At 47.5% G+C, this 26,145-nt stretch overlaps 1 protein-coding gene across 1 annotated transcript in view; it reads left to right on the top strand.

Moving 5' to 3' along the window:
* Positions 1–375: 375 nt before the first annotated feature.
* Positions 376–26,145, top strand: part of LOC142570647 (neprilysin-1-like) — a 116,253-nt gene continuing 90,483 nt past the window's right edge. The window contains exons 1-3 of the mRNA XM_075679008.1: positions 376–515; positions 2,010–2,853; positions 23,550–23,664. Of these exons, the coding sequence (XP_075535123.1) occupies positions 376–515; positions 2,010–2,853; positions 23,550–23,664 (1,099 nt within the window). The remainder of the gene's footprint in view (positions 516–2,009; positions 2,854–23,549; positions 23,665–26,145) is intronic.

Consider the following 26,145-nt stretch of genomic DNA (forward strand, 5'->3'; position numbering starts at 1 on the left):
CGGCTGCAAGTGTGCAAACTTGAGAGCGTCCATGCGATGGTACATCAAGATGTCAGCGACGGAAGTCAGATTCTTGAAGGCGAGCGCGTTGAGCGCCGCATTCCTATTATCTTTAAGAATGTGAGGTACCCTGTCCGACTCAGCCATGACATTGTTGACACGGCGACAGAGAGCAAGCACATCCTCGATGTACGATGTGCAGGACTCATCGAAGACCTGTATGAGAGCATCGATAATTTTTGTTGCAAGGGCGGAGCGAACTGCCGGCGTGCCAAAAATTTGTCGAAGCTGCTGCTTGAAGTAGGTACAGTAGAAGATATCAATGTCATGGTGAAGAAACCAGGTCTTCGCAACACCCGTCATATAGAACGAGACATGGCGGAGCTTGAGGAGATCATCCCACCTATTAGCAGAGCTTACGCGCTCGTAATCGTCAAGCCAATCCTCAAGATCTTCACCGCGAAGATCAGCGAACAGACAGGGATCACGCTGGTGGCCACTGATGATCAGAGAAGGTGCAGCTTGCAGTGTCGGGATGATTAGATTAGAAGCGCCAGGCTGCTCGTCCTGCACAAGCGGCGACCTGAACTCCAAGAAGGTCCAGGATGTAGGCCAGGGATGCAGAGGATGGGGGACCAAGAAGCACTTCCACCACTTGTGGCGCCGTAGTAAGGGCCGACCTTTATTTAGTCGAGAGACAGCGAAGGACCCTTGGCAGAGTCCACGCTGATGATGCGCCCGCAAGCGCGATGAAGAAAAAGGGCGCACACATGATGATGATAATGTTCAGATGAGGAAGTTGACAACACAATGCCCACAATATATATAGTGCAACTGACACGCGGTGGTTCGAATCATGGATGCGTGGCCTCAAAGAAGGGCTTCTTAATGTTAAAGCATTCACCATTAAATTGCCACTGAGTTTGTTTTTTTTTCAAGCAACAATGTACTTTGTCTGACGTGTCATTTCCAACTGCGAGCTCGCAGGGCATAAAACTGGCGGCTGTGTATTCATCTACGTTTGGTGATTCGCGGACTCTTATACAACGGCCACTGTATAAAAAGACATGCGGCGCTTTACTCCAGTGGTCGTGTTTATACGTTGTTGAGCTTATCGTGTTGTCCTCCTGTTCACGCGAATCATGCTGTTCGTGCTGTCCTCCTGTAACGGCGGCTCAGGCGCCGCAGTGAAATTTTCGACGCTTTGCCACTCCGAGTCTGACGACGCTCGAGCTGGTAAAGTGCTTGTCGCGGAAGACATCTCTGTTCCAGCAGAGTCTAGATGCCTCGCGCCTGGACTGTGCTACCCCGCTTTTGGCGCAGCTTTTCTTTTTGAGCTCGATGACATGCTCCTCCATCGCCGATTCTCCCAGCTGGCGTTCGCCCTGCTCACGATTCGCGTGTTGCTGAAGATGTCGCTCAAGAGCGCGTCATTTTGATTATTTGCAATCTATATACATAATAAAAAAAGGAAGTAAGTTGTAAAAGCAATTATAAAAATTATTACACCAAAAACGCACACTTCTTATGCATCCCGAGAATGCCATCAGGGCGGTCTGTTCGTTAGGTTTTCTTTTCTTGCTTGTGGTGTGTTGGGGCAGTTGTTCCCAAATGCGCATAACATTGTGTCTGTGTGGAAATGAGTAGGTTACTTCAAAGTTTTAGTGAAAAATTAACTTTGCACACCGGCTAGCAAATGTCAGCGCAAGCTTTCTTTAAAGACAGTTATTCATAACCTGTTAGCTGTGGATTTAAATTGCTTTAGAGGCCGGCTGTCGTATTTTGTAATCCAGTGTGCAACTACGTTTTTTGCAGGACCATGTCAGCACACCTGATTCAAGCACGAGCATCACATCGCCCACGCCTGCCTCTACAACTTCAGAGCAGCCAAACGCCATTCTACTACAGCCGAAAATCGCGAAGGCATCGAGTGTTTCCGGCGCACTCTCGAATGGCGACGTCAATGCGCCAACTCCCGCGAATAGACATTCATTTTCTGTGACCTACAGCTGGAAGGCTCAGAGCTTCAGTTCTACGATCTCGGCGTCGCAGGCGATGCCACGGAACTTGGATCTTACATCCCCTGGGGCAACAACGCAAGACCTTAGCACTACGTCTCCGGCGCTGGAAACCATGACGAATCATGCTGCGGCTGGCACTTCGCTCGCATCTCGAAGCGTAAGCACCGTGCAGCCGTTATCTAGCTCGCAGTTGCCCCGCAAAAACGGTAACTTCAAGTCACGGGCATTCGATGTAATTTCATCGGGCTTAGCTGACATTGCGAGGAAAATTCCCAGCACGGATACACTGCCAGTACCAAGAGCGGCGAGTCACGTGCCTGGCTCGGCGTCCTCGTTTCCTAAAAATGAAGGCATGAACGTGGCAAATCCTATCTCGACGCGGCTGGAGACGGCAACGCACAGTCACGAGAGTGAGCGCGATCCGCCGAGTCACGTTATCTCCATAGAGGAACGCTCGGACGACGACGCGAAGAGCGCCGGTCCTGGCAAGGCTCCTGCGACTCGGTGCTACTGCGAAACGATAAGGGAAGACCTTAGTTCCGACGCTGCGTCATCGCTCACTGAAAGCACGCCGCTCGAACACGTGGCGAAGAGCGAGGAGCCAGAAGTCAACGGGCCGACCACTGCCTCAGAAAACGCTGCGTCATCGCTTACTGAAAGCACGCCGCTTGAGCACGTGGCAGAGGGCGCAGGGCCGGAAGTCAACTGGCCGACCACTGCCTCAGAAAACGCTGCGTCATCACTCAGTAAACTCACGCCGCTTGAGCACCGGGCGGAGAGCGGAGGGCCGGAAGCCAGAGGGACGACCCCTGCCTCGGACGACACTGCGAAGGTGACCTGGTCTGCTGTAGTGACGAAGCAAGACACATTCGAAATGACGTCTCTACTGCCGGAGACGAGTGCCGTAAGTGTCAGCTTCACCAACGTCTTTATTCTTCTTTAGTTCGAACAACTTCTTTTAATAGCACGGAGTCTATTGGGGGCAATCCGGCCTGTTCGGGTGAATTAGCTGAAGACGCGGACATGGCCGGCACGACAAATCTCAGTGTGAAGGTGGCAAATTAAAAAAAAGTTCCGTGATTTGATTTTGCGAACTTTTTGAGGCGCAGCGAAAAGTGAGGGAAACGACAGGACAAGGCGCGTACTTGTAACTGAAATAGTTATTAAACAAGCTTCGCACATGTATAGTGGACTCTCAACGTAACCTCAAGGGACAGGGTAAAAGAATTTCGTTTATCAGGATAATGGCATTTACAGAGAAATTGACCTCAAGCGTACACAAGATATTCTTTTGAAAGCGGCAGATACGTATATTTGTGAACACCAGATGAAAGGTGTATCAGGTCGGATTACGAAGCTGTTTTCTACAGTTTCTACTTGCACGCAGCTGTCACACAAGGGCTAGCGCAAGAAAACATAATTACGAAGAGAAAGCAAAGGTCATTTATCGAAATAAAATAAAAGAATAGCCGCTTAAGTAAAGCAACCACTTTCGAATTCAACCATAATTTTGGCCTTTGTCTTCAGCATAAGCGCATTGTGTGACCTTTTCTGTGCCACCATCGCAAACGCTGAGCAAACTCACAGTTCACCGACATAGCCAACGCAAAGCAACCACAGCAAGCCACGGCCACGATAGATAACGAAGACACCAACAAAAAAAAAAACAGCAAAATCTTGAAACCTTGGTTCTTGTGTTTGCACTCGTGCGCACGCGTGAGTTGCGAGAGACATTACGGGACTTTCGCTTCGCGGAATCTGCTTTTCCCTAGGCACTATACAATACCACGGAGGAGGATGAGCTTGCTCCGTTTCTTCCTAGCCGAACTTCACTGCTCGACAGCAGATAAATACTCCGGTATGAGCTCGCTGTCCATTGCGGTTTCTTGACGCCGCGTCGAAGCGTTGCGCTATATTGACTGGTAGATCCTCGGTTTAAATCGCGTGTTTGATCGACTTTTATTTTTCTAATGTACATATTATAAGATTTCCCCCTTTGACTTCAGCAGTAGTTTTTTTTTTTCCTATTCGCCACCAGGCCTGGCAAGTAGGATTCCTGCCAAAAGAAGCGAAGCGTGGGGGGCTTTGGTACAGATGCCGCTTTAGCGGTCGCAGACCAATGAATAATGGCATAAATTATCCTCGATGTTTATCCAATTCAATGTTCCGGAAGTGAACGACGCGCGATGCGTACTGAAGCGGCGAGGCAGGAAGCGAAGCGACGGGCCAACGAGATAGCGCTGCCGTGGAACGACACGTCATACCGGGGAAGCGCTCGTTCGGGGATCGCCGCATGCGTGGTGCGCGACACCCAGACGGCGTCCGATCGGAACAACCAGAGGCGATCGCTGAGGCGACACGCCGCACCAAATTCATTTTTGACGAAGCGCTTTTGAAAGTACTCGTCTGCGCCGCGCAAGTGCATGGAGGTCCTCCAATCGGCGCCGCTTGGTCTCGGCGGCCTATTCAGCAACCGCCCATTTGGCGTGTCGCTGGTGTTCGGCCGTGCGTCACTTGCCTTGTTGCTCGCAATCCACGGCCGCGCGTCTTGTCGGCCCGTCGCTCTGCCTCCTGCCTCGCCGCTTCGGCAAGCATCGCTTACCGGTCGTCTCTGCTGAGCCTTTGCAGTGTTACGCTCCTCTTCCGCTTGATACTTTGTAGGGGACCACTCTTGTATCGGCTCCTATACTCGCGGACAACTTTCTGTGGCTGTGAAGGGAAAGCTACGGGGGCGGAGCTTCCGCACATGTGTTACCGCGCCAAGTAGTCCAACAGCGTTTGGCACTGCCTTTGGTTGCTCGGAACAGACGAATCGGGGCAGCTGACACGTGCGACGGTTTCGCGTTTTCCTGGGCGAGGAATAAGGGAAAAGCCGGAAAATAAATAAGCTTTAACATTCAGTGGTATTTTTTGTCTTACCTAACTGTTGCTAATAGGGTGCTTATATGTTTTCTCTTCGCGAGCTTAAATCGACGTGGATTAAAACGCGGGACTCTCTTCAGAAGCGCTCTCACTTGTGCGCGCTTTGCCTCCGTAGCTTTCGCTTCGCAGCCACAGAAAGTTGACCGTCCGCGAGTGTAGAGGCCTACGCGCAACGTAGCGCACTTAGCGGAAACGAGCTGCACGTATTTGTGACGCACGCTATTTGTTACGGGCCAGTGGAGGAAAGAGGCGCCGAGCCAACAGCGGCGAGCAAGCTGTCCCATGGCGCATGCGCCCACGCTACAGCGGCTATGGTGCGGGCGCACTGGCGACAAACTCTGCGATCTTGGGAAGCCTCGCGTTTGACTTTGGCTCGGTCAAGCCAAAGAAATAATACTTCGCATTTAGTATTCGTTTGCAGGTTAGACTTAAGTTCTCGTTCGTGACTGGGCGGCGTGACGCAGAGCGTGTTCACGTGGCACGTACTCTTCCCGTCGCTGGCGACCGCGGCACTGACAGAGCCCCGAAGAGGCACTGCGAAGCGGCAAGCCTTATGTTACGTGCGCCACAGTAGCACGGGCCAACCACTTACAACAAACTGCCGCTTCGCCGTAATGGACTCTGTATCGGCCGTTACGATCCCGTTTGGGCAAAAGTGCGCTTACACGGGACATGTCAAAGCGCGTCGTCTTTGGTACAACATAGCCAAACGCAGATTATAAGCAACGGTGCTCAGCAAAAAGTACCCACATCTAGCAAAAGTTTCCAGCAAAAGCCTCTAGATGTCTCTTCCGCAACTTACGTTTGCGCACCACGCCTGCGGGCAAGTACGAGAAAGTTCTCGTAGTCAAGCCGCCTTGGTTAAGGTAGAGAACTGGCGGGAAAGTCCTAAAAGGCAATGCAAACAGTGTGACCGTAGCGATGCCGCTGAGATATACGAGTTTCATTTTCGGTAATATTATTCGTTACGTTTACCCGGGGTTAAAAAAAATTCATTTTCGTTATTTTTCGTTTGCATTGCCTTCGGCTAATGCACAGTAAAATGCACAATGAAATTGTTCGTTCGTTTAAGCGATTTCAGTTTATAGAAATTCTGCTGTAGAAAAAAGTGATCCCGCATGTGGAGAAAAGCAAGGGTTACAAATCAAAACAGTGAGCGATATAATCTAAAACAATAACGGAAAGTTAAATCCGAGCATGGATCAATGACATGTTTTTTTTTAATTATTCACCTTAGAGCGTATGTTTCAGCCACGAAATGGGAGCTGAGCAATAGCGATGCCATGCCTCATTAGCATGAATGCTAAGACCAGCAAATCCTGTTAGATAACGTATTTGGCGCTGCAGTTTTGATCACACCGTACTGCTTGAGGGACGCTTGCGGCGAGCGTCAGCGTCTTCTACGTAACTGAGTGAACGTGCCCAGCAAAGGGTGGAAGAGCGAACGCTGAGCGCAGCGGCTGATGAAAGACGGCGAGAACGAAGAGAGCGCGAGAAGAAAAGCAGAGGAGGAGGGCATGGCGAAATCGCGAGAAAAACGTAGTGCCGCGCACGAGGGGCTTTGCGGAGATAATGGCTAGGAGATGGCGCCAGAGTAGCGTGCGTAGTCTGTATGGAAACAAAGCGCTGCATGAGCGGAGGATGTCTGCGAGTTGGGACTCCACCGCTCCGTTCGCCGCTGTACGTCGCCGCCGGTCCATGGTTCAGCCCATGCATATGGGTAAATAAACGATAGGCGAGCTATAACGTGATTATGTTCCAGTCTGCTTCTATTCCGTTTCATTGACTAGTTCTCCAAGACTGGTTCAAAATTTCTCTAGACACCTTTACTTCACCTGTCTGTCATAAAAACCGCAAAAACTCCCACATCTGTTATGACGTGTACATACTGATTATGCATGATTAGGTAGAATAAAAGAAAACTAAATTCTTTCCGATTCTGCGCCTTTTTCGATATTACTTATCCGCTATTGGTCAAAAGCTTACGGTTTGCACCCACTTCGCCTGTTTATATCACGCGACATTACTAAGCCGCGGAAACTCCTCACGTCAAAGTAACATGTACTTACTAAAGGTGCATTAATATGCCGAACTAAGCCGATATTTGTTCTTTTTTTTGCAAGAGCCGGTGACTGCACCGTTCAGCACACAATAAATGTGCCGTATAAAGTTTGTAAACAGGGATGAAGTGCCTCAGACAGGCTGGCCAACGTTTCGATAGGAGGACCTATCTTCGTCAAAGGCGGCCTCGTCATCCTCGGCGTGTTAGTTTTAAAGGGTTAGTGCAGTGACGTCACGTGCGGGTGTTGTCGCTGGCGGCTGGTTTTAAAGAGAGGGATTACAAGAGGAAACAAGCGGTGTCGTCCGACGTCTGTGAGCTTCATTCTCAAGACGAGGGGACAAGAGCGTGAGAGTGGGCACGCGGGGAGAAAAGAAAAGAAACAGAAGCAGAAAAAAAGGGAAAAAAAAAGGAAAAAAAATGGGGGGGGGAGACCAGGGCGGCACCAAGACAGACAAAAAAGGGGGGAGTGAAAGAAAAAGAAAGAGAAAAGTGAAATCTTTAAGAAATACGGGGGCTTGGGAGCGTGTTGGGGATGCGAAAGGTTAGGAGGTATTCAGGGGGAGTCGTTGGCGGCATGTTTTTGAGGCATTAAAACGGTCGGTCAAGCGGTCAGCGCGCGAGTAACACAAAAGACAAAAAAAAAAAGAGAAAGGAGAAAAACCCAGACACACACACACACACACAAAAAAAAACATGAGTTGAAAGTGACTTGAGTAGCATAGTAGTAATACGTCGAGTAACTTTGAAATAGTTAAGGTGGCGACGAGGAGTCTGCGGTGCAATGTATGGGGTGACTGAAAGGCAGCGGCATCGTCTTTCAAGGGGCACTGCCCCACGCGCTTAACGTAGGTGTCGTTACGGCGGCATCCAGAGGTGGCGATACTCTGTGTTGAGGCGCCGAAAAAGGCATATTGACTTCGGAATGTGTTGTCGAGGGGATTTCAAGAAAAAAAAAAGATTAAAGAAAAAGGGGGGGAGGGAAGGGGGAGGGGGAGGGGGGCTGAAACCGGTATAACAAACAGTAGGGTGACGCGCGCAGAAGGGGGCAAGTGTACATGGAAGAAGGGGATCGTGCAGTTGGTATAGACGTAAAAACCTGAAAGAGTACATTAAATTGAGTAGTAGGCAGGAAAAAATTTTTTTCGGAATGGAAGAGTAGGTGAGGTTAAGAATTAAAGTTGGCTGGTGGCCTAATGTGTTTTGTGTATTGGTTGATGATATGAGAGTTTCAGATTTAAGTTACAGCTTTTAAAGATTCTAAGTTGCCGCGTGCCAAATTAATTCCTGTCGGGTGTAGGCAATTAAACTTGTGTATGAGGTATGATTCCGTATACTTCCTTTCGCGAGGGGAACGGAAATTTGTTTGTAGTATATAGAGCCTTGCTTTGTCAAACATATGTCCATGTTCATTAAAGTGGCTGGCTACTGCTTTGGGTAAATTGTGTTTTGTGTCCGCGCGGTGACCATTGAGTCTTGTATTAATTTGTTGTCCAGTCTCACCTATGTATTGTTTGCTACAAGCGGCGCATTCTAGACAGTAGACTACGTTGCTTGATGTGCAGGTGAAAGCCGAAGTTACCTTGTGTGTGTAATTCGACGCTGTACTTTTTACTGTAGTAGTAGATTGAATGTGTTTGCCTGTAGAGCACCTGGGGCGGCCACAGGGATTGGTTCCCAACTTCTTCTTTTTCTGTAGTTTGGCGTGCACAAGAACATCTTTAAAATTAGTGTTGCGTCTGTAGGCCACTCTGGGAGGGTCGGGAAAAATCTTCTTAAGTTTCTGGTTGCTGGTGAGAATCGGGTAGTATTTACTTAGGATGTTATTCACGTTTCGGAGTGCGTTTGAGAATTTAGTACTACTTCTTACTACTAAATTTAGTACTTCTTACTACTAAATTCTCAAACGCACTCCCAAACGTGAATAACATCCTAAGTAAATACTACCCGATTCTCACCAGCAACCAGAAACTTAAGAAGATTTTTCCCGACCCTCCCAGAGTGGCCTACAGACGCAACACTAATTTTAAATATGTTCTTGTGCACGCCAAACTACAGAAAAAGAAGAAGTTGGGAACCAATCCCTGTGGCCGCCCCAGGTGCTCTACAGGCAAACACATTCAATCTACTACTACAGTAAAAAGTACAGCGTCGAATTACACACACAAGGTAACTTCGGCTTTCACCTGCACATCAAGCAACGTAGTCTACTGTCTAGAATGCGCCGCTTGTAGCAAACAATACATAGGTGAGACTGGACAACAAATTAATACAAGACTCAATGGTCACCGCGCGGACACAAAACACAATTTACCCAAAGCAGTAGCCAGCCACTTTAATGAACATGGACATATGTTTGACAAAGCAAGGCTCTATATACTACAAACAAATTTCCGTTCCCCTCGCGAAAGGAAGTATACGGAATCATACCTCATACACAAGTTTAATTGCCTACACCCGACAGGAATTAATTTGGCACGCGGCAACTTAGAATCTTTAAAAGCTGTAACTTAAATCTGAAACTCTCATATCATCAACCAATACACAAAACACATTAGGCCACCAGCCAACTTTAATTCTTAACCTCACCTACTCTTCCATTCCGAAAAAAATTTTTTCCTGCCTACTACTCAATTTAATGTACTCTTTCAGGTTTTTACGTCTATACCAACTGCACGATCCCCTTCTTCCATGTACACTTGCCCCCTTCTGCGCGCGTCACCCTACTGTTTGTTATACCGGTTTCAGCCCCCCTCCCCCTCCCCCTTCCCTCCCCCCCTTTTTCTTTAATCTTTTTTTTTTCTTGAAATCCCCTCGACAACACATTCCGAAGTCAATATGCCTTTTTCGGCGCCTCAACACAGAGTATCGCCACCTCTGGATGCCGCCGTAACGACACCTACGTTAAGCGCGTGGGGCAGTGCCCCTTGAAAGACGATGCCGCTGCCTTTCAGTCACCCCATACACTGCACCGCAGACTCCTCGTCGCCACCTTAACTATTTCAAAGTTACTCGACGTATTACTACTATGCTACTCAAGTCACTTTCAACTCATGTTTTTTTTTTTTGTGTGTGTGTGTGTGTCTGGGTTTTTCTCCTTTCTCTTTTTTTTTTGTCTTTTGTGTTACTCGCGCGCTGACCGCTTGACCGACCGTTTTAATGCCTCAAAAACATGCCGCCAACGACTCCCCCTGAATACCTCCTAACCTTTCGCATCCCCAACACGCTCCCAAGCCCCCGTATTTCTTAAAGATTTCACTTTTCTCTTTCTTTTTCTTTCACTCCCCCCTTTTTTGTCTGTCTTGGTGCCGCCCTGGTCTCCCCCCCCCCCCATTTTTTTTTCCTTTTTTTTCCCTTTTTTTCTGCTTCTGTTTCTTTTCTTTTCTCCCCGCGTGCCCACTCTCACGCTCTTGTCCCCTCGTCTTGAGAATGAAGCTCACAGACGTCGGACGACACCGCTTGTTTCCTCTTGTAATCCCTCTCTTTAAAACCAGCCGCCAGCGACAACACCCGCACGTGACGTCACTGCACTAACCCTTTAAAACTAACACGCCGAGGATGACGAGGCCGCCTTTGACGAAGATAGGTCCTCCTATCGAAACGTTGGCCAGCCTGTCTGAGGCACTTCATCCCTGTTTACAAACTTTATACCACAGTGTGCTCTTCCATCTGTCAGCCCCTTTCTTGTTTTTGGACAATAAATGTGCCGATCACTCTGGCACTGGTTACTCGAGGTGCCGGGTGGGATGGAATAAATTTTTCCCTTCCAATATAAGATTTGCTGAGCCCTTTTCGGCACGTATAAGACATCGCTCGGCCAACTCCGTGCGTTTCAGAGACATTAGAGACTTTTAGCGTGTCCACTATTCCGGCAAACCGGGTCGGGAGGCGTAAACGTGAGCGGCCAGATTGGTGGCGCCAGCTGGTAGTGCAAAGCTCAACCACCCGAACACAGTGCCAATTACTATATTCTCCTTAGCTTGGGCGTAAGTTTTCGACAGCGGCGTAATTCTGAACACAATTACGCCGCTGCCGAAAATTTGCACCAGCAGCGAAGCAGAATAAAGTGGGTTACTGTAGCTCTGTGTTTGTCTGATTGAGATCTACAACACCGGGCGGCAGCACCGCTCCGGCCGCTCAAGTTTATGCCCCCGACCATCCGGTAATGCGCCCAAATCGCCCCGGTTTGCCGGAATAGCGGACACGCTAAAAGTCTCTATTTTGAACTCCCAGTTGAACGCAAGCGGCAGTATTCCGCCAACCACCGCTAAGTAAGCACAGGAAAGCGAACGAATCGCAGACGCCGGCACCACTGTCATCACCTGGTTTAGTTTCACTGCGCTATAGCTCGGACCCCACCGGAAGCCTCTCCACTTCTACGCATTCCTCGACTCTCGTCTGTCGCCCACCTCACGATAAATGCCGTCGTTAATGCGATTAGCAGTGAAGCACCTTAGCGACACACCGTGTTGACAACGCCGGAACGTGTACGTAGCCAGACTTTTCTCGTTACTTTAACTACACACGCTGCGCCAGCTACCGGCGCCGCCGCAAAGGTTGCGCGTAGCAAGGGTTCAGTTCTGCCGTGCATCGGAGAAATTTCAAGGATCATTTTCGTCGTTGCGGAGCGGCACATTCCCAGTGGGGCATACCTGTAGTCACCCTAGTTAAGGTCAAAGAACTTCATTGAAGCGCTACGGACTACGCCTACTGACACATACCAAGTGTTCGGAAGTCGGCGTCAAGTAGGTTCATCGAACGGCGGTACATATCTCGTGTCACGTGCCCAGTGCCACTCCCCCAGTGGCTCACGTCGGCGTCAAATAGGTTCCTCGAAGAGCAGCGCATATTCACCCGCCGTGGTTGTTTAGTGGCTGTGGTGCTGGGCATGCTAAGCACGAGGTCGCGGGATTGAATCCCGACCACGGTGGCCACATTTCGATGGGGGCGAAATGCGGAAACGCCCGTGTACTTATATTTAGGTGCAGGTTAAAAACCCCAGGGGTGGTCCAACTTTCCGGAGTCCTCTACTACGGCGTGCCTCATAATTAGAAAGTGGTTTTGGCTCGTCAAACCCCATAATTTAATTTTTTTAATATTTAAGCAGCGCATAGATACGCAGTGCCACACGTTCAATGTGACCCAAGTTAGTCCGACGGTTGGTTTCAAACCCTGTTCCCTCAGCACAGCAGCCGGATGCGCTGTCCATTCAACCACAAACTACTCAGTGATCCAGGCTGGCGGCGCAGAACTGTTATATAGACATTGATAGATAAATAGACAGACAGACAGACAGACAGTCAGCCCCCGGAAAGTGCGTGAAATACCACAGGAATGCTAACTGCATTAATACTTGCCAATATAGGCAATGATATTTGCTTTGAAAGCAAACAAAAGCTACGCTCTATAAATGAAGAGAGAGTTTCACTGGGCTGCTCAAACAGCCTTGCGGGTTGGCGGTTGCGTACATTTGACATCAAGGAATAGGAATATCCTCTGATGACCATCATCCCCTGATTACCATTACGCGTAGCAAACACGATCATTCATTAGCACCCGTGTTTGCACAACTAACTCCTACAAATATAGTTATTTTCCAAGAACAGTGACAGACTGTAATTTGCTACTACGGGAAATTTTTGCATGGGGAGATTTCGCAGCAAAACGTGAGAATTACATGGTTAATGATTAGCGTTCTAATATATTCCACTCTCGGTGTTGTTGATGTTGCTGTTACGATTGACTTTGTGATCCTTTCGCCCCGCCTGCTTAGACCAAGGTGTTGGTCCGCAGTATGTATGTATGTATGTATGTATGTATGTATGTATGTATGTATGTATGTATGTATGTATGTATGTATGTATGTATGTATGTATGTATGTATGTATGTATGTATGTATGTATGTATGTATGTATGTATGTATGTATGTATGTATGTATGTATGTATTCTTCGATCTATGTATCTATCCATGTATAATCTATGTTTGTATCTGACCGTTTTTCCGCCTACCTGTCACGGTGTAGTCAGTGGGGGAATGGGCAGTACATTGGGCTGCTGTACTGAGGTAACAGAGTTCGAAACCAACCATCGAACCAATTTAGGTCACTGAGTATGTGGTAATGTCTACATACGTGCCGCTCTTCAACGAACCTCTTTTACGCCGACATGGATCACCATATACACAAGACTGCAGGTAGGTACCGCTGCTCAAGAGAGAGAGAGAGAGAGAGAAAGCACTTATTAAAATAAAAGGGAACCACAGGGTCCTTCAACGAGCCCTGGGCGTGGGTGGAGTCTAGGACCCCATGAGCCGCGGCCGCCCAGCGTGCTCTCATGACCATGCCGAGCTGGCCCCGGGAGTTGACAACGAGGCTTCCCACTGTTGTGTGCTGGGGTGTGGGATTGTAGGGTTAGCGCTAGCGAGCTGGTGCACCCAAGTGGCGCGGTAGAACGTGGCCGAAGCATTGCAATGTGGACATTGTAGCGGGTATTGTGTGGGGTACATGGCCTGAATAGAGTGCGGTGCGGGAAGGTGTTTGTGTGTAGCTGCCTCCACCAAACGGCTTCCGCGCACGCGAGAGATTCGTGCGGTGGGATATATTTTCTGCGCTGTAGCCTGTAGCGTTGTAGTATGGCGTGAAATCGCTCGGAGAAACTCTTTGGCGCCGACTTGGAGTACTGGGTATGTTCCACTCGGTCTGTGCTAGTTTTGAATGAACCTCTTTGATGCCACGTTTGGTTACTTTGTTACTGGGTTGCTGGCAAGGACAGCTACCCGACGCATAAGCAGGCTGCGGCACAAATGCACTGGGTAGGTGCCGCTTTTCAATGAGCGTCTCACCAACTTGGGTTACTGGGTGTGTGCCAGTAGGTGTGTGGCGTTCTTCAATGAACGCTTTTGATGCCAACTCGAGTAACTAGGTATGTGCCACTGGCAACCTGCCGCTCCACAATGACGAATAAGATCCCTTAAATTCCTCCGATCCTGAGTGGAATCAAAACAACGTCAAAAGAGTTCCTCAAGGATAGCAAACCAACGAATTAGCAAGTCGCGGAACAAATGCACTGGGTATGTGCCGCTTTTCAACGAACACCTTCCGCGTCGATGCTTTAGCGAGCTGCGCTATTCATGTACTGCATATGCGCCGCTCCTCAATGAACATCTCGTTAACTTGGTCACCAAGTTAACCAACATGTGTCACTTAGCGTGCAGTAAGCAAGGAAACAATTCTTAGCTCTCGCCGGCACCGGTGCGCCACACTTCTAGTGTTGTAGGCCAGGCGCGGACTTAAAGGCAGTGCTGCTAGATGGCGCAGTGTGTCCAGAAAAAAACGCGAGAGAGGAGCCCGGTTGCTCCATGATGCGTTTCTCAGGCACCATGCATTTTGGAGGCTACGTGCAGGCTTCGTAGTCGCGGCCCTAGATGGCACCGAGTGTTTGTAGGGAAGCGCAAAAGAGGAGTCCCGCTGCAGTACATGCTTCATACATACCTCGTTTCGACGGTGGCAGTATGCTGTGTCTCTATATTAGACAGTTTTAGCTTGTCCGGTACTCCGGTAAACGCAGGCGGACTCTATGGGCGTTTTGCCGGATGGGTGGGAGGCGTAAACGGGAGTGGCTTGGCAGGTGGTGCCATCTGATGGCACCACCTGCTGCGCTATTCATGTACTGCGTATGCGCCGCTCCTCAATGAACCTCTCGTTTACTTGGGTCACCAAGTTAACCAACATGTGTCACATAGTGTGCAGCAAGCAAGGAAGCAATTAGCTCTCTCCGATACCGGTGCGCCACACTTCTTGTTTTGTAGGCCACGCGCGGTCATCACGGCAGTGCTGCTAGGTGGCGCAGTGTGTCCAGAAGGACGCGCGAGAGAGGAGCCCGGTTGCTCCATGACGCGTTTCTCAGGCACCATGCATTTTGGAGGTCACGCGGAGGCTTCGCGGTCGCGGCCCTAGATGGCACCGAGTGTTTGTAGGGAAGCGCAAAAGAGCAGTCCCGCTGCAGTACATGCTTCATACAGACCTCGTTTCGACGGTGGCAATATGCTATGTCTCTATATCAGACAGTTTTAGCTTGTGCGGTATTCTGGTAAATGCACGCGGACTCCACGGGCGTTTTGCCGGATGGGCGTGAGGCGTAAACGGGAGTGGCTTGGCAGGTGGTGCCACCTGATGGCGCAGACCTCAACACCACAGAAACACGGCGAATACTGCAGCAACCAAGTATATATTTGTTGCTGATGTAAATTGTCAGCTTAACCATGATTACACCGAGAATTTACACTAGCAATAAAGTAGGATACACCCGGTTACTGCAATATTAGGTCTGTGTTTGTCTAGTTGAGCTCTGTGCCACCAGATGACTGCATCGTGCAGGCCGTTCACGTTTGCGTCTCCGCCTTCCAGTAACACGCCTATAGTCCGCTTGCGTTTACCGTGACACCGGATAGGATAAAACTCCCTATTGACTGCATGCTAACGCATTGTCGTCGACAGTCACCGTGAGATGAGTTCTGCCGCAATTTTTCTATAACTTAGAAGTGTATGAATAAGAACTAGTTGGTATGCATTTATGGGTATAAACAGCGCAAAATAAATACGGACAAGGGAGGAACACAACACGAGCTTTGGCTGCCAACTATTTAGCAACCCCCCCCACCACTTATTCATACGCATATTTGTGTATGTGCACAATAAACCCTAGTAGTTGGTAGTCAGCGCTCGTGTTGTCTTCCCTTGTCCGTGTTTATTCTGCAGTGTTTACACCCTTGGTTTTTTCATAACGTATTGAACACAAGCAGCCACTGCATGATTCGATATAAAAGCGAGCACTCAGCCGCGTTGGCACTCATTACAATCGAAGTGAGCTACCGTACGTGCATTCTGGATGACGTTTGCGCAGAATCCTATTTATACAGCGCTCACTACAGTAGGAAACCGAATGAATGAATTCTAGGGTTTTGCGTGCCAAAACAACGAGTTCACAATGAGGCACATAGTATTGGGGGACTCGGGATTAATTTTGACCACCAGAAGATCTTTAACGTGTCCCTAATGCACGGGACACGAGCGCTTTTACATTTCGCCCCCACCGAAATGCCACGCCCGCGGCCGGGATTTTAACCCGCGATATCGTGAGGAATGGCGCAACATGCATAAGCACTAAGCGACCGCAACGGGTAGTTAAGTAGAGGGAGCAGCATCAAATTAGAAGTGTGTATGCTCAACTGACACGGCCGCAAATGTATTTAAACGTATGCAGAGCGCCATGACGTCTTATACGACGCCGTAACTGGCGTCAAGAAAGAACTGCTTTGAGCGACAAAGCAAACGTTGCGAGAAAGGCCACTCGCATCTGTTCGCGAACGAATACTAAAAACAACTTTAGCAGTGGTAGACGGAGCTTACTGTACGGGGAAGAGCTGTGTTTGCCTGCTTTCGTTAGTCAACACTTCCGTTATGTTTGTGGATTCCAGTTGAGACTTCGACATCATCGCAATTGCGAAATGCTGCAACACAAACGGATTTCCACCAATCATTTTTTGGGCCGGTAGCGTAGGGTGACAGCGGCATTGCTTTGCTTGCGATAAGCACATGTTGTCATAGTATCGTGTCGAGGGGCACCGAATTGAATTCGTTTTTTCCGCTATGAAAGGAGATGCGGCAGTTCTTACACCAATGCATATGTGCGCTGATTTGGGTGGACTGGGCCGAAATAGGCACGCTGGACCATGACACGCGCAGAATAATTGCTGACTCGAAAGAAACGTCTATGTAGCTATTCAGCGTGCTTATGCCCGACCTACCCTAGCGTGCAATATGGAGAAACCAACGAGACACGTCAGTTTAACACGGCCTAATCCATCTAACGTACCTTTAAAGAAAGTTGGAGGGAGACGTCGGATATGCCTTTAGCCACAGCCAATTGCGTTTCGCTTGTAGGAGAACAGTAGCCTGCAGATGCTGTTCACTTGGATCATGTGGAGGAATCCACCGGCCGCTTACAAGTAAGGCGCAAACAAAACATTGGGATCGCGACAACGACTCTGCTCCTGGAACTCTTCTGAGAAAAAAGTTTGATTCAAGGCCACCGTAGCCACGGTGCTCGCCGACCAGCCCAAACCAGGTAGTAGATAACAGGAAACCGTGCCTTCAGGAGTTACCAGCGCTACTGCAACCTGTGCAGTTTTGCTTCGTATCCCGGCCGCGCTGGCTGCACTGCACTGCGGCTACGCGCTCGTACGAGCTTGTGCGCGTTCCGTTCGTTCGCCAGAATGTCGCCCAAATTTTCTTAAATAGAACATTTAAAAAACTCTGGCAGAAACTATCTCACAATGACTGTCGACGTTAAGAGTATTAGCATCCAAGCAATATGGCGACACACGTTAATGCCACCACCCGACACGCGTCATCTATGAGCCGTTTTACTGTAGCCCATAGAGTTTCCTACAAAAATTTTGTAGGAAACTCCATGCTGTAGCCGGAGCCCGGATGGATGGATATTATGGGCGTCCCCTTTGGAACTTGGTGGTGGGTTGCGCCACCAATCTCTCGTTATTATGTTGCCTAATGTCGTACCTATGTTAAAAATTAAAAAAAAACGAAAGGAAAGAGAGAAATACGCACGATGAATTCCAATAACCGAACTTTCTGAACCCCTATTTCGAACTTTTTGTTTTTGTACGCTTCCGTTTGTCGTTTCCCTACGTTTCTTCCACCAACCTTCCAGGCGCCTCTTACTAATTTCTATAGCGGATATATTTGCTTTCCCCCTGCTCTTGCTGAACCCAAGTGCTTCAAGGAAGACAGAGGTGCCCAAATCGACCGCTGGGCAGATATCTTCACATTCTAGTAAAGCATGCTCCATCGTTTCTCTAGGTTTGCCGCAGCAAGCACGTGCTTCTTCTTCCTTGTTGTATCTCGCTTTATAAGTGCGTGTTCTAAGGCCATCCTGAGCTCGCTTCCAAAAGCAAGGAGCTTCCATGTGAGTTATCATAAATTGTTTCTTTCCTGATTTCGTTTTTTTGCTCTTAAATAGTTACTCATAGCAGGTTTCTTTTCCATTGCCGCCGCCCATGAGAATATCTCAGTCGTTCTGACTTTCTGCTGCGTCATCTAGCGCTACGCCCGCGCAATCACCCTGCTTTTGCTTGGCCTCCGAGATTACAAGGGTGGCATGCCAGTGCGTGCTTAACATTTATAATTAATCTTACACTTCCCGCGGGCATTCGTGACGCAGCGCTAAAGCGTCGTCCTGCTGTGCTTGAAGAACCCGTGTGACGCGGATTAGATTCCGGCTAGCACCTGAAAAAGAATGTGAAGCACGTTTTTAAAATTAAACAGTGGCGTGAGAGGGTAGGTAGAGAAACACGAAGGGGCTTAAGTAGGCGGAGAATAATAATTATTATTTCTAGAAAGCACACTACATGCATCAGGCCTGCCAAAGCCACATTGGGCTTTACTGGAAGAGCGTGACAGGCAGCGTACAAACTGTTACAATACCAATAGTGGAAAAAAGAGGAAAAAATAAATACCAGAAGCGAATAAATGTGAACAAATACACCGATACGCACATTATACGCATCTATACTACATGTATATATATGCACACACACATTTTTGAGAAGCACTTCTGGCGCATACCACCATGCCACACGATTAGTTTGCATGGCACAATAAAAAAATGAGTACATGATTATAAACATGAATGCTAATCGCTGTAAAAGTTGCGGGATAGTGTGGGGAAATTCAAGCAACGCTAATGCAGATAGGCCATGATCTTCTCTTAATACAGTTAACGAGTACAAACTAAAAAAAATGAGCTAAACATGTCACTCGCATGCTGAGCAGCTTTTCCGATTGAAGTGAGGACAAGACTTCGTGAGGTTGCTTGGGCGGTAAAAGTATATATAAAACTCACCTATGATTTTGATACTTCCTGATGCAAAATTGGAGCGCAGCTCTATATGTGTGTTTTCATTTTACGATATCTTGGCTGGCGCGGAGAATATGCCTTTGTGCCGCACGTTCCCGACGGAGTGAATTGTGGCGCATCTTCCACGCTAATAGGGAGATTGCGAGAGGCTACATGCGGGTGACGCGTGGGTGTGATTCACAGCAGCGACCTCAGACAGACCTCCGTTCATGCAGCGCTATGTTTCCACCCAGACGACGTGCGTTACTCTGGCGTCGTATCGTAGCCATCGTTGCGCACAGCCCGTCTTGCGCGGCACTACGTTTTTCTTCTCACGCTTTCGTTCCACCAACGACAAGAGCGGCCCTTCGTCGCGGGGAAGTCGTGCCACCAGTGTCAGCGGCGACAACGCCCAAGGGAGCGTCCCATCGTAGCCGCTCGCCATCGCCCCTTGCAGGAGCAGTGATCCCCGTCATGAACGATGGTACTGCGGACTGACCTCAGCAGCAGACGCCACGGACGAGTGTAACTCTCCCCACCTCACGGCACACTGCCCCCCCCCCCCGGAAGTGCAGATGAGATCGCCCTCGCTGCTGCGGATGCCGTGGCCACCGGCAACTCAGCGCATGCGCAGGACGTCTCCCCTCCGCTTCTCCTCCGCTTTCCTCTTCATGGTTCCACTGGACCCCCCTCCTGCTCTTTCCTCCTGTTCTCTTCACGATGGCCTTTCCTTCATCTACCGCTAGCTCCGCGTTCGCTTTCATTCTTTGCGGCGCTCGCTCCCTTGGTTACGGCGACGCTGCCGTCGCTCGCCGTAGGAACGGTCTATTAAGAGCTGCGCTCTGAAGAAAGATTCGTGGTGGATATCGCTATCAGTGGACTATATGACGCCGCGGAAATATGGGCCGAACATCATGCCGGAGAATATTGGAGTCGTGTGCTTTCGCGAACAAGTTACCGGATTCTGTCGTACGTCATATCGTAGTCTCGTCACTGATGACCTTACACAGAGGGTAGGCAATGCTTCGTCACTTAAAGTTGTTTGTAAGAATGTGCTTTTCTCTTGGGTTACTTTGATTTTCTGTTTGTTTTATTACGTGTCTTCTTTGTATTGTTTTGTATCTGCTCTATTACTCTTTCTGGTTTTTTCATTCTTTCGCAAGTGCACGTTTCTCAATTTCTTCTATTATTCCTAACGTGGACTGTTTACTGCTCGTTCTATATATATATATATATATATATATATATATATATATATATATAGATATATATATATATATATATATATATATATATTAGTCATATGATAAGAAGCCAACAAACACTGACACCAAGGACAACATAGGGGAAATTACTTGTGCTTAATAAATGAAATTAAGAAACGATAACACAATGGAAATTAAAGTGGATGAAAAAACAATTTGCCGCAGGTGGGAACAGAACCCACCACCTTCGCATTTCGCGTGCGATGCTCTACCAATTGAGATGCCGCGGCGCGGTTTCCCCATCCACTTTCTTGGATATTTATGCGTCCTAGTAGAACCCTGGGAGTGTTAGCCAGCGCCACCACTCACATACCTTGGCGGCGGACATGGAACGTCCTTCTTGCCGCAGGCGTCACGAGAACGTGATCTTTTCGGGTGAAGGCAACTGGTCAATAAACCCACATATGCTACCTGAAGGCATCAATGTTGCCGGATTCGAGACCCTCCTTATGTAATAAACGAGAAGAAAGGGGGTTAACCGAGGGGCCCGGTTTTTATCGAATCCGGCAACATTGATGCTTTCAGGTAGCATATGTGGGTTTATTGACCAGTTGCCTTCACCCGAAAAGATCACGTTCTCGTGACGCCTGCGGCAAGAAGGACGTTCCATGTCCGCTGCCAAGGTATGTGAGTGGTGGCGCTGGCTAACACTCCCAGGGTTCTACTAGGACGCATAAATACCCAAGAAAGTGGATGGGGAAACCGCGCCGCGGCAGCTCAATTGGTAGAGCATCGCACGCGAAATATGAAGGTTGTGGGTTCGGTTCCCACCTGCGGCAAGTTGTTCTTTCATCCACTTTAATTTCCGCTAAGTTATCGTTTCTTAATTTCATTTATTAAGCACAAGTAATTTCCCCTATGTTGTCCCGAATAAAAATCCGGCCCCTCTGTTAACCCCCTTTCTTCTCGTATATATATATATATATATATATATATATATATATATATATATATATATATATATATATATATATATATATATATATATAAGAACGAGCAGTAAAGCAGTAAACAGTCAACGTTATATATAAAGAAAGATAGGCAGATAAATAGATATACAAATTAATATGAAACAAGACGAGAGATATGTTATGTAGATGAATAAATTAATGAACCGTCAACAAAACTAAAGGCGGTCAGGAGCGAATACTTGTTCGTCACAAGCGTAGGCAGAAGATGGTGCTACAGATAACAGCAAGGCAGTCATTATCAAAAAAAAAAAAGCAGTTGTGTTTGGCTCAGCGCGCTATTATAAAATGCCGGGCGCGGCGCTTATCACTTCATTGATGATCATTACTGTATTCTCTTTTTTTTTCAGAGCAATAAAACTTACGCACCGCCGTATGATTTTGACGCCACGAGTAAGTACTTCCTTATAACAACTGGTCGTCCCTATTCTATTTATTTTTCTCGTTCTTTGCTGCCATATGCACCAACTGCAAAGATATGCATGTTGCTAGCGATGTGAGGTGGTAAAGTCTAATTAAAAAATTGAATAAGTTTGTCTAAAAAACGTCTTCCTCTGAACACACGCAAATCCCACCAATGTGAAGCATCACTAATGAGAGGAAGGCTACACATGGGTATATCCTATTCCATTTGGTCAATCAACTTGGCGGAGGTATAGTTTTTGTGAAAGGTCTGCTATTGTAATCATATTTTATTAGGAAATTAGATTACATGCTTTTGAACCCGCCATTTTATTCACAAACAACGGGCGCTATAACGTAAAGCTATTCCAAACTTTTCTATTCCAATTCTGCAATCAGCCTCCTCCACGATTAGCCAGAAAAATTCCGGGCCATCTCCAATTTACCTGTTTCTCACGCGATGTCACGAAAACCACGAGAATGCCCCTTCTTATATGATGTGTGCACACTGATTATGCACGATTAGACCGAGCGAAAGAAAAGTAACTATTTCTGATTCGACGCCTTTTTCGCCATAATACTCTGCCATTGATCGAACGTTCTCGGGCTGCCCCCACTTAACCTGTCTGTCACGCGACGTCGCAAAACCGCGAAAACTTTCCGCGTGAAAGTGACGTGCACGCGTTAAAGCCGCATTGATATGCCAAATTTTTTTTCTGAACAGCCGCAAACTGCCCCGTTCCGAAAGGAATAGAAGATGGCTGCCGCCGATCGCTCAGGCACTGTCTACTCATATCTGCCGGAGAGCAAGGGTTTATTTGCGTATAATAAACATTTTTCCTTGGCAGTATAACGTTATCGAGCCCTTTCGGCACGTATACGACATCACTTTACCAATCATTCTTTGCTGAGGATTCGTTATGGCGGCATTTTTAACGTTCCGTTGCGCGTCGCCGCGATTTTCTATCACCCACCGCAAGCTAAGGGGAAGCGGGCACATCACAGACGCCGTCCCCACCCTCGTCATCCGGTTTCTACTCTGACTGTGCTGGCTCGGCCCCAATGAAGCACTCTACACTTGAGCGTGCTCCTCGCCTCTCGTCAGCCAATTCCATAAGGAAATCTGCTCGATGTAGGCAATGCTCTCCGCTTTGAAATAAAAGAAAATCACCTCCTTTAAATGAGGAACGCGGTTTCTTGAGCTCTTCAAACAAAGCTGCGAGTGACCGTCCGAAGCTTGCATTGGCGGTTACGTGAATTGGACGTCAGGAGTTTGGAATAAAAACAGATCAGAATAATTTTACGTTATGGGGCCACACCTTTTGCGCCAACATACATTTTATAGCTTCATATTTTATTTTAATTTATTGCTTCATATGTACACGACGTTTAGGGACGCGTTTGGCAAGCACGCCTAAGTCAAGAAAGCTGGTTACGATGTGTGGAGTATTTAATCATACCTGATCAAAATAACCACGCCAGTAGTGATTAATGGAGCGCAAGCTTACCGGACAATCAAGTAACGATAGTGTTGGGCATCGATTAAACAAATTTTGCCTATCTACACGGATAAACATTGGAAGCACTTTCTCGATTTATAATTCGAACAATGAGAGTTAAGTAGGCTTAAACCTTAAAAAATTAATACGTGCCGTTTACTTCGGTAAATTCTGAAGAATAAAAACACCTTGCTACAAATCAACAATTTGCTTTTATAATTTACTGCAACGTGTGGTGTCAGCGAACACACCAGTATGAAGTGTTTAAAAGTTGAGGGTGCTGGTTAGTTCTATGAAACAGTGCAGTCCTGTCTTGCGCTCTTGTAGCCTCCTCCGTCTTTTCTCACTGGTCGGAGGGCGATTCAAGCATACAGAGCGGACCTGAGGCCAGCTGCCGACTTAAATAAGCTGTATGTTCTCCAGGTGTCCCAGAACGGCACGTGTAGCTAAACAACGGGGATTAGACCCGGACCCCTGTCCGCTTCGTTCATCCGGCAGCGACTGAGCGGGCCCACCATGCGGCTGCTGGTGCCGCAACCTCTCCTTCACTTCAAGCGGGACGCGCGAGCCCAAATATACGCAGGCGGCGTTAAATGGGAGTCGAATTGCGAAGGTTAGAAGCAGCGTGGTGCCGGATACTCTAACTCACAAGCGGGAAGAAAAATCGGGGCCGACTGCAGTGCCGCTTTTCAAGATTCGCGTAGAACGCATAAATGTTCTCGTGAGGCAAACCATAGGCCGGTATTACGGAAAACTTGCTGCACTTGAAAAGAAAAAGCTAAATGCTGTAGGAACCCTATAGGAAGTAGGATTTTCATTCAGGGCCAGGAATTTTTTTTTACAATTCCCAGAAATTTGTTGAGGTTAGAAAAAAATTGAAGCGCGAAGTCTACACATCAGCAACTCTGTGTCAAAAAGAGATATTGCTGTTCTGTAAATATCAGGTGTTGGAGCTTCTAAAGCGGAAATACATGTTATAGGAACATGCAGATCACATAGTTTTTTACACTGTTTACGTCAATTTTGCAAAGGCCCCGCTGAATAATCAGCGGTGTATTTCAGAGCGATGTATATTACATCAATTTTATTCGCGTTTGATATGTTATAGGTTGCATGTCGTTTTTTTTTATTAGTTAGCTAGAGTTGTAAACATGATGATTGAGTTTATTTATTTTGCAATTTTCCACTATAGCATAAAAAAATACGTCACACCCTCAATAAAAGAATGGTCTATCTAGAGTCTCCAGATTTTAACATTTCTTTTTAAGTGAAACAAATTTCGTGAAAATTGGCGCAGAAGTTGCAGAGATAAACGATTTCTCCGTTCCCCTGAGTAAAGATAGAAGTTCTCGAGCTAAAGCTTGCTCTTTTTTTTATTATTATTAACCTGTCGCCGGCTTAATGTCGATGGCTAGGCAGCAGCAGCTGCAGCATGTGGTTTTTTACTCCCCTGACTTCAAGTGCAGAGCGCGTGGGTGGCTTCTGTCCTGTTCTACATAATCCGTCTTTATGTAAGACTTCTTAGGAAAAGTGATAGTTTACTATCAGTGCCGGAAAACTTGCTGCCTGCACTTGGTGACAATAACGAAACGTTCACAGCCGACCACAACGTAATGAGTCCATGCAGAGGGCATCACCAAGGAAACGATTGCAAACGAGAGTTCGCCATGTACGCTTTGTTCAAAGGCGCATCATAGATGTATGACATAGAACTGCGTATGCCAGGTGTTCCTTTTAGACCAAGCAGAACTTTAAGAAATCGCCAGTGGCAGATAGCATAATTTGAGTCATTGGGGCGGTTTACACAGAGAGACGAACATTACCTGCGTGAGAAATCAAAATTGTTAGTCGGGTAATTAACTTAATTAACGAAGTAACTTTCTCATCGATAACTTTACACCACATAATGCAATATGAATTGTAGCTGGTGAGTTCGCAAGCCGTGTCCAGTTGGCACAAATTTTCAGGATGACACTAGTTTTGAGATGTCCATATTCCTAAAGTGTATGACGAAATACATGGACGTTTCAGGTACATTTTGCTTCAGTGCATAAAGCGTAGGTATGTTAACTAAGTAAGTGCAACAATAGCGTATTTTTGCCGCACGTTTCACGGCGCGTATCCCGAAGCCTGGTGACCCTTAGAAATTGTTCCTAGCGAATATACCTTTCCAGCTCACTGTCTACAAAAAAAAAGTAATTAGGGGAAATGTTATTTAGGGATTTCTTTAAAGTAGGCGAATATGCATTTCGACTTCTCGTGGAGGTATCTCCGCCTCTTCTAATCCACCTCAAAGACTGGAGTTTTATTACCTGTCACAGGCGATTTTTTTAAAATTGTTTGATCTTAAGAAAGAAACCTTATATTGCATGCTTTAGAATGCGAGTGGTGAAGCGTCGGTATTTTAGTCACTACACAGCCAAGGTAGACGGCTTTATCTGCCCGCTTTCTGCAGTGTACTCAAAAGAAATGTGCTACTACCTATTGTCACGATATTTACTCTTCAGTTACCAAATGCAGTTATACCAAGGTATTGATTTCTGTGACAACTATAGGTTGCAACTGCAATAACCCTTTCTTTAAAAGCGTTATTTTTGTGGCCATTGCCGGTCGCTTTTTTGAATGTTGTCCTAGCAGACGCCACAGTCTGGGGAAACGCATGCCGCACCCAGCGAGCGAGCGGTTATGGGAAGTAAGCGTAAAGACAGCCTTGGAGACGCCCTTGCGAATGTCACGAGGGTTGCAATGGTGGGCTTGTCGGTAATGCACTCTCAAGGGGTGTACGGTGGCGCATGATTCAACATATCACTTGTAAAAATGTTTCGCTCTGAATGTTTATCTGTTCACGTGGCTCTGACTCATGCTGGCTGAGTGTATAAGTACGACCTGGTTTTCTATAACAAACATTGCTGGAAGTTAGCGCTGTGTGTGTCCCTGTGTGTCTTCTTTTGTCCCGTCTTTTAATCGCGCTACCGTACACCCCTTGAAGTTAGGAATATCGCTGATAAAGCTGCTAGGGAATTTCTTTCAAGCAAGTAAGCTGCACCTTCGGCGAAACAGTGCCCAAATATACGTATAATATACTTCTTTTTCT

The sequence above is a fragment of the Dermacentor variabilis genome, chromosome 2 (assembly GCF_050947875.1).
Source record: "Dermacentor variabilis isolate Ectoservices chromosome 2, ASM5094787v1, whole genome shotgun sequence".
Classification (NCBI taxonomy): Eukaryota; Metazoa; Arthropoda; class Arachnida; order Ixodida; family Ixodidae; genus Dermacentor; species Dermacentor variabilis.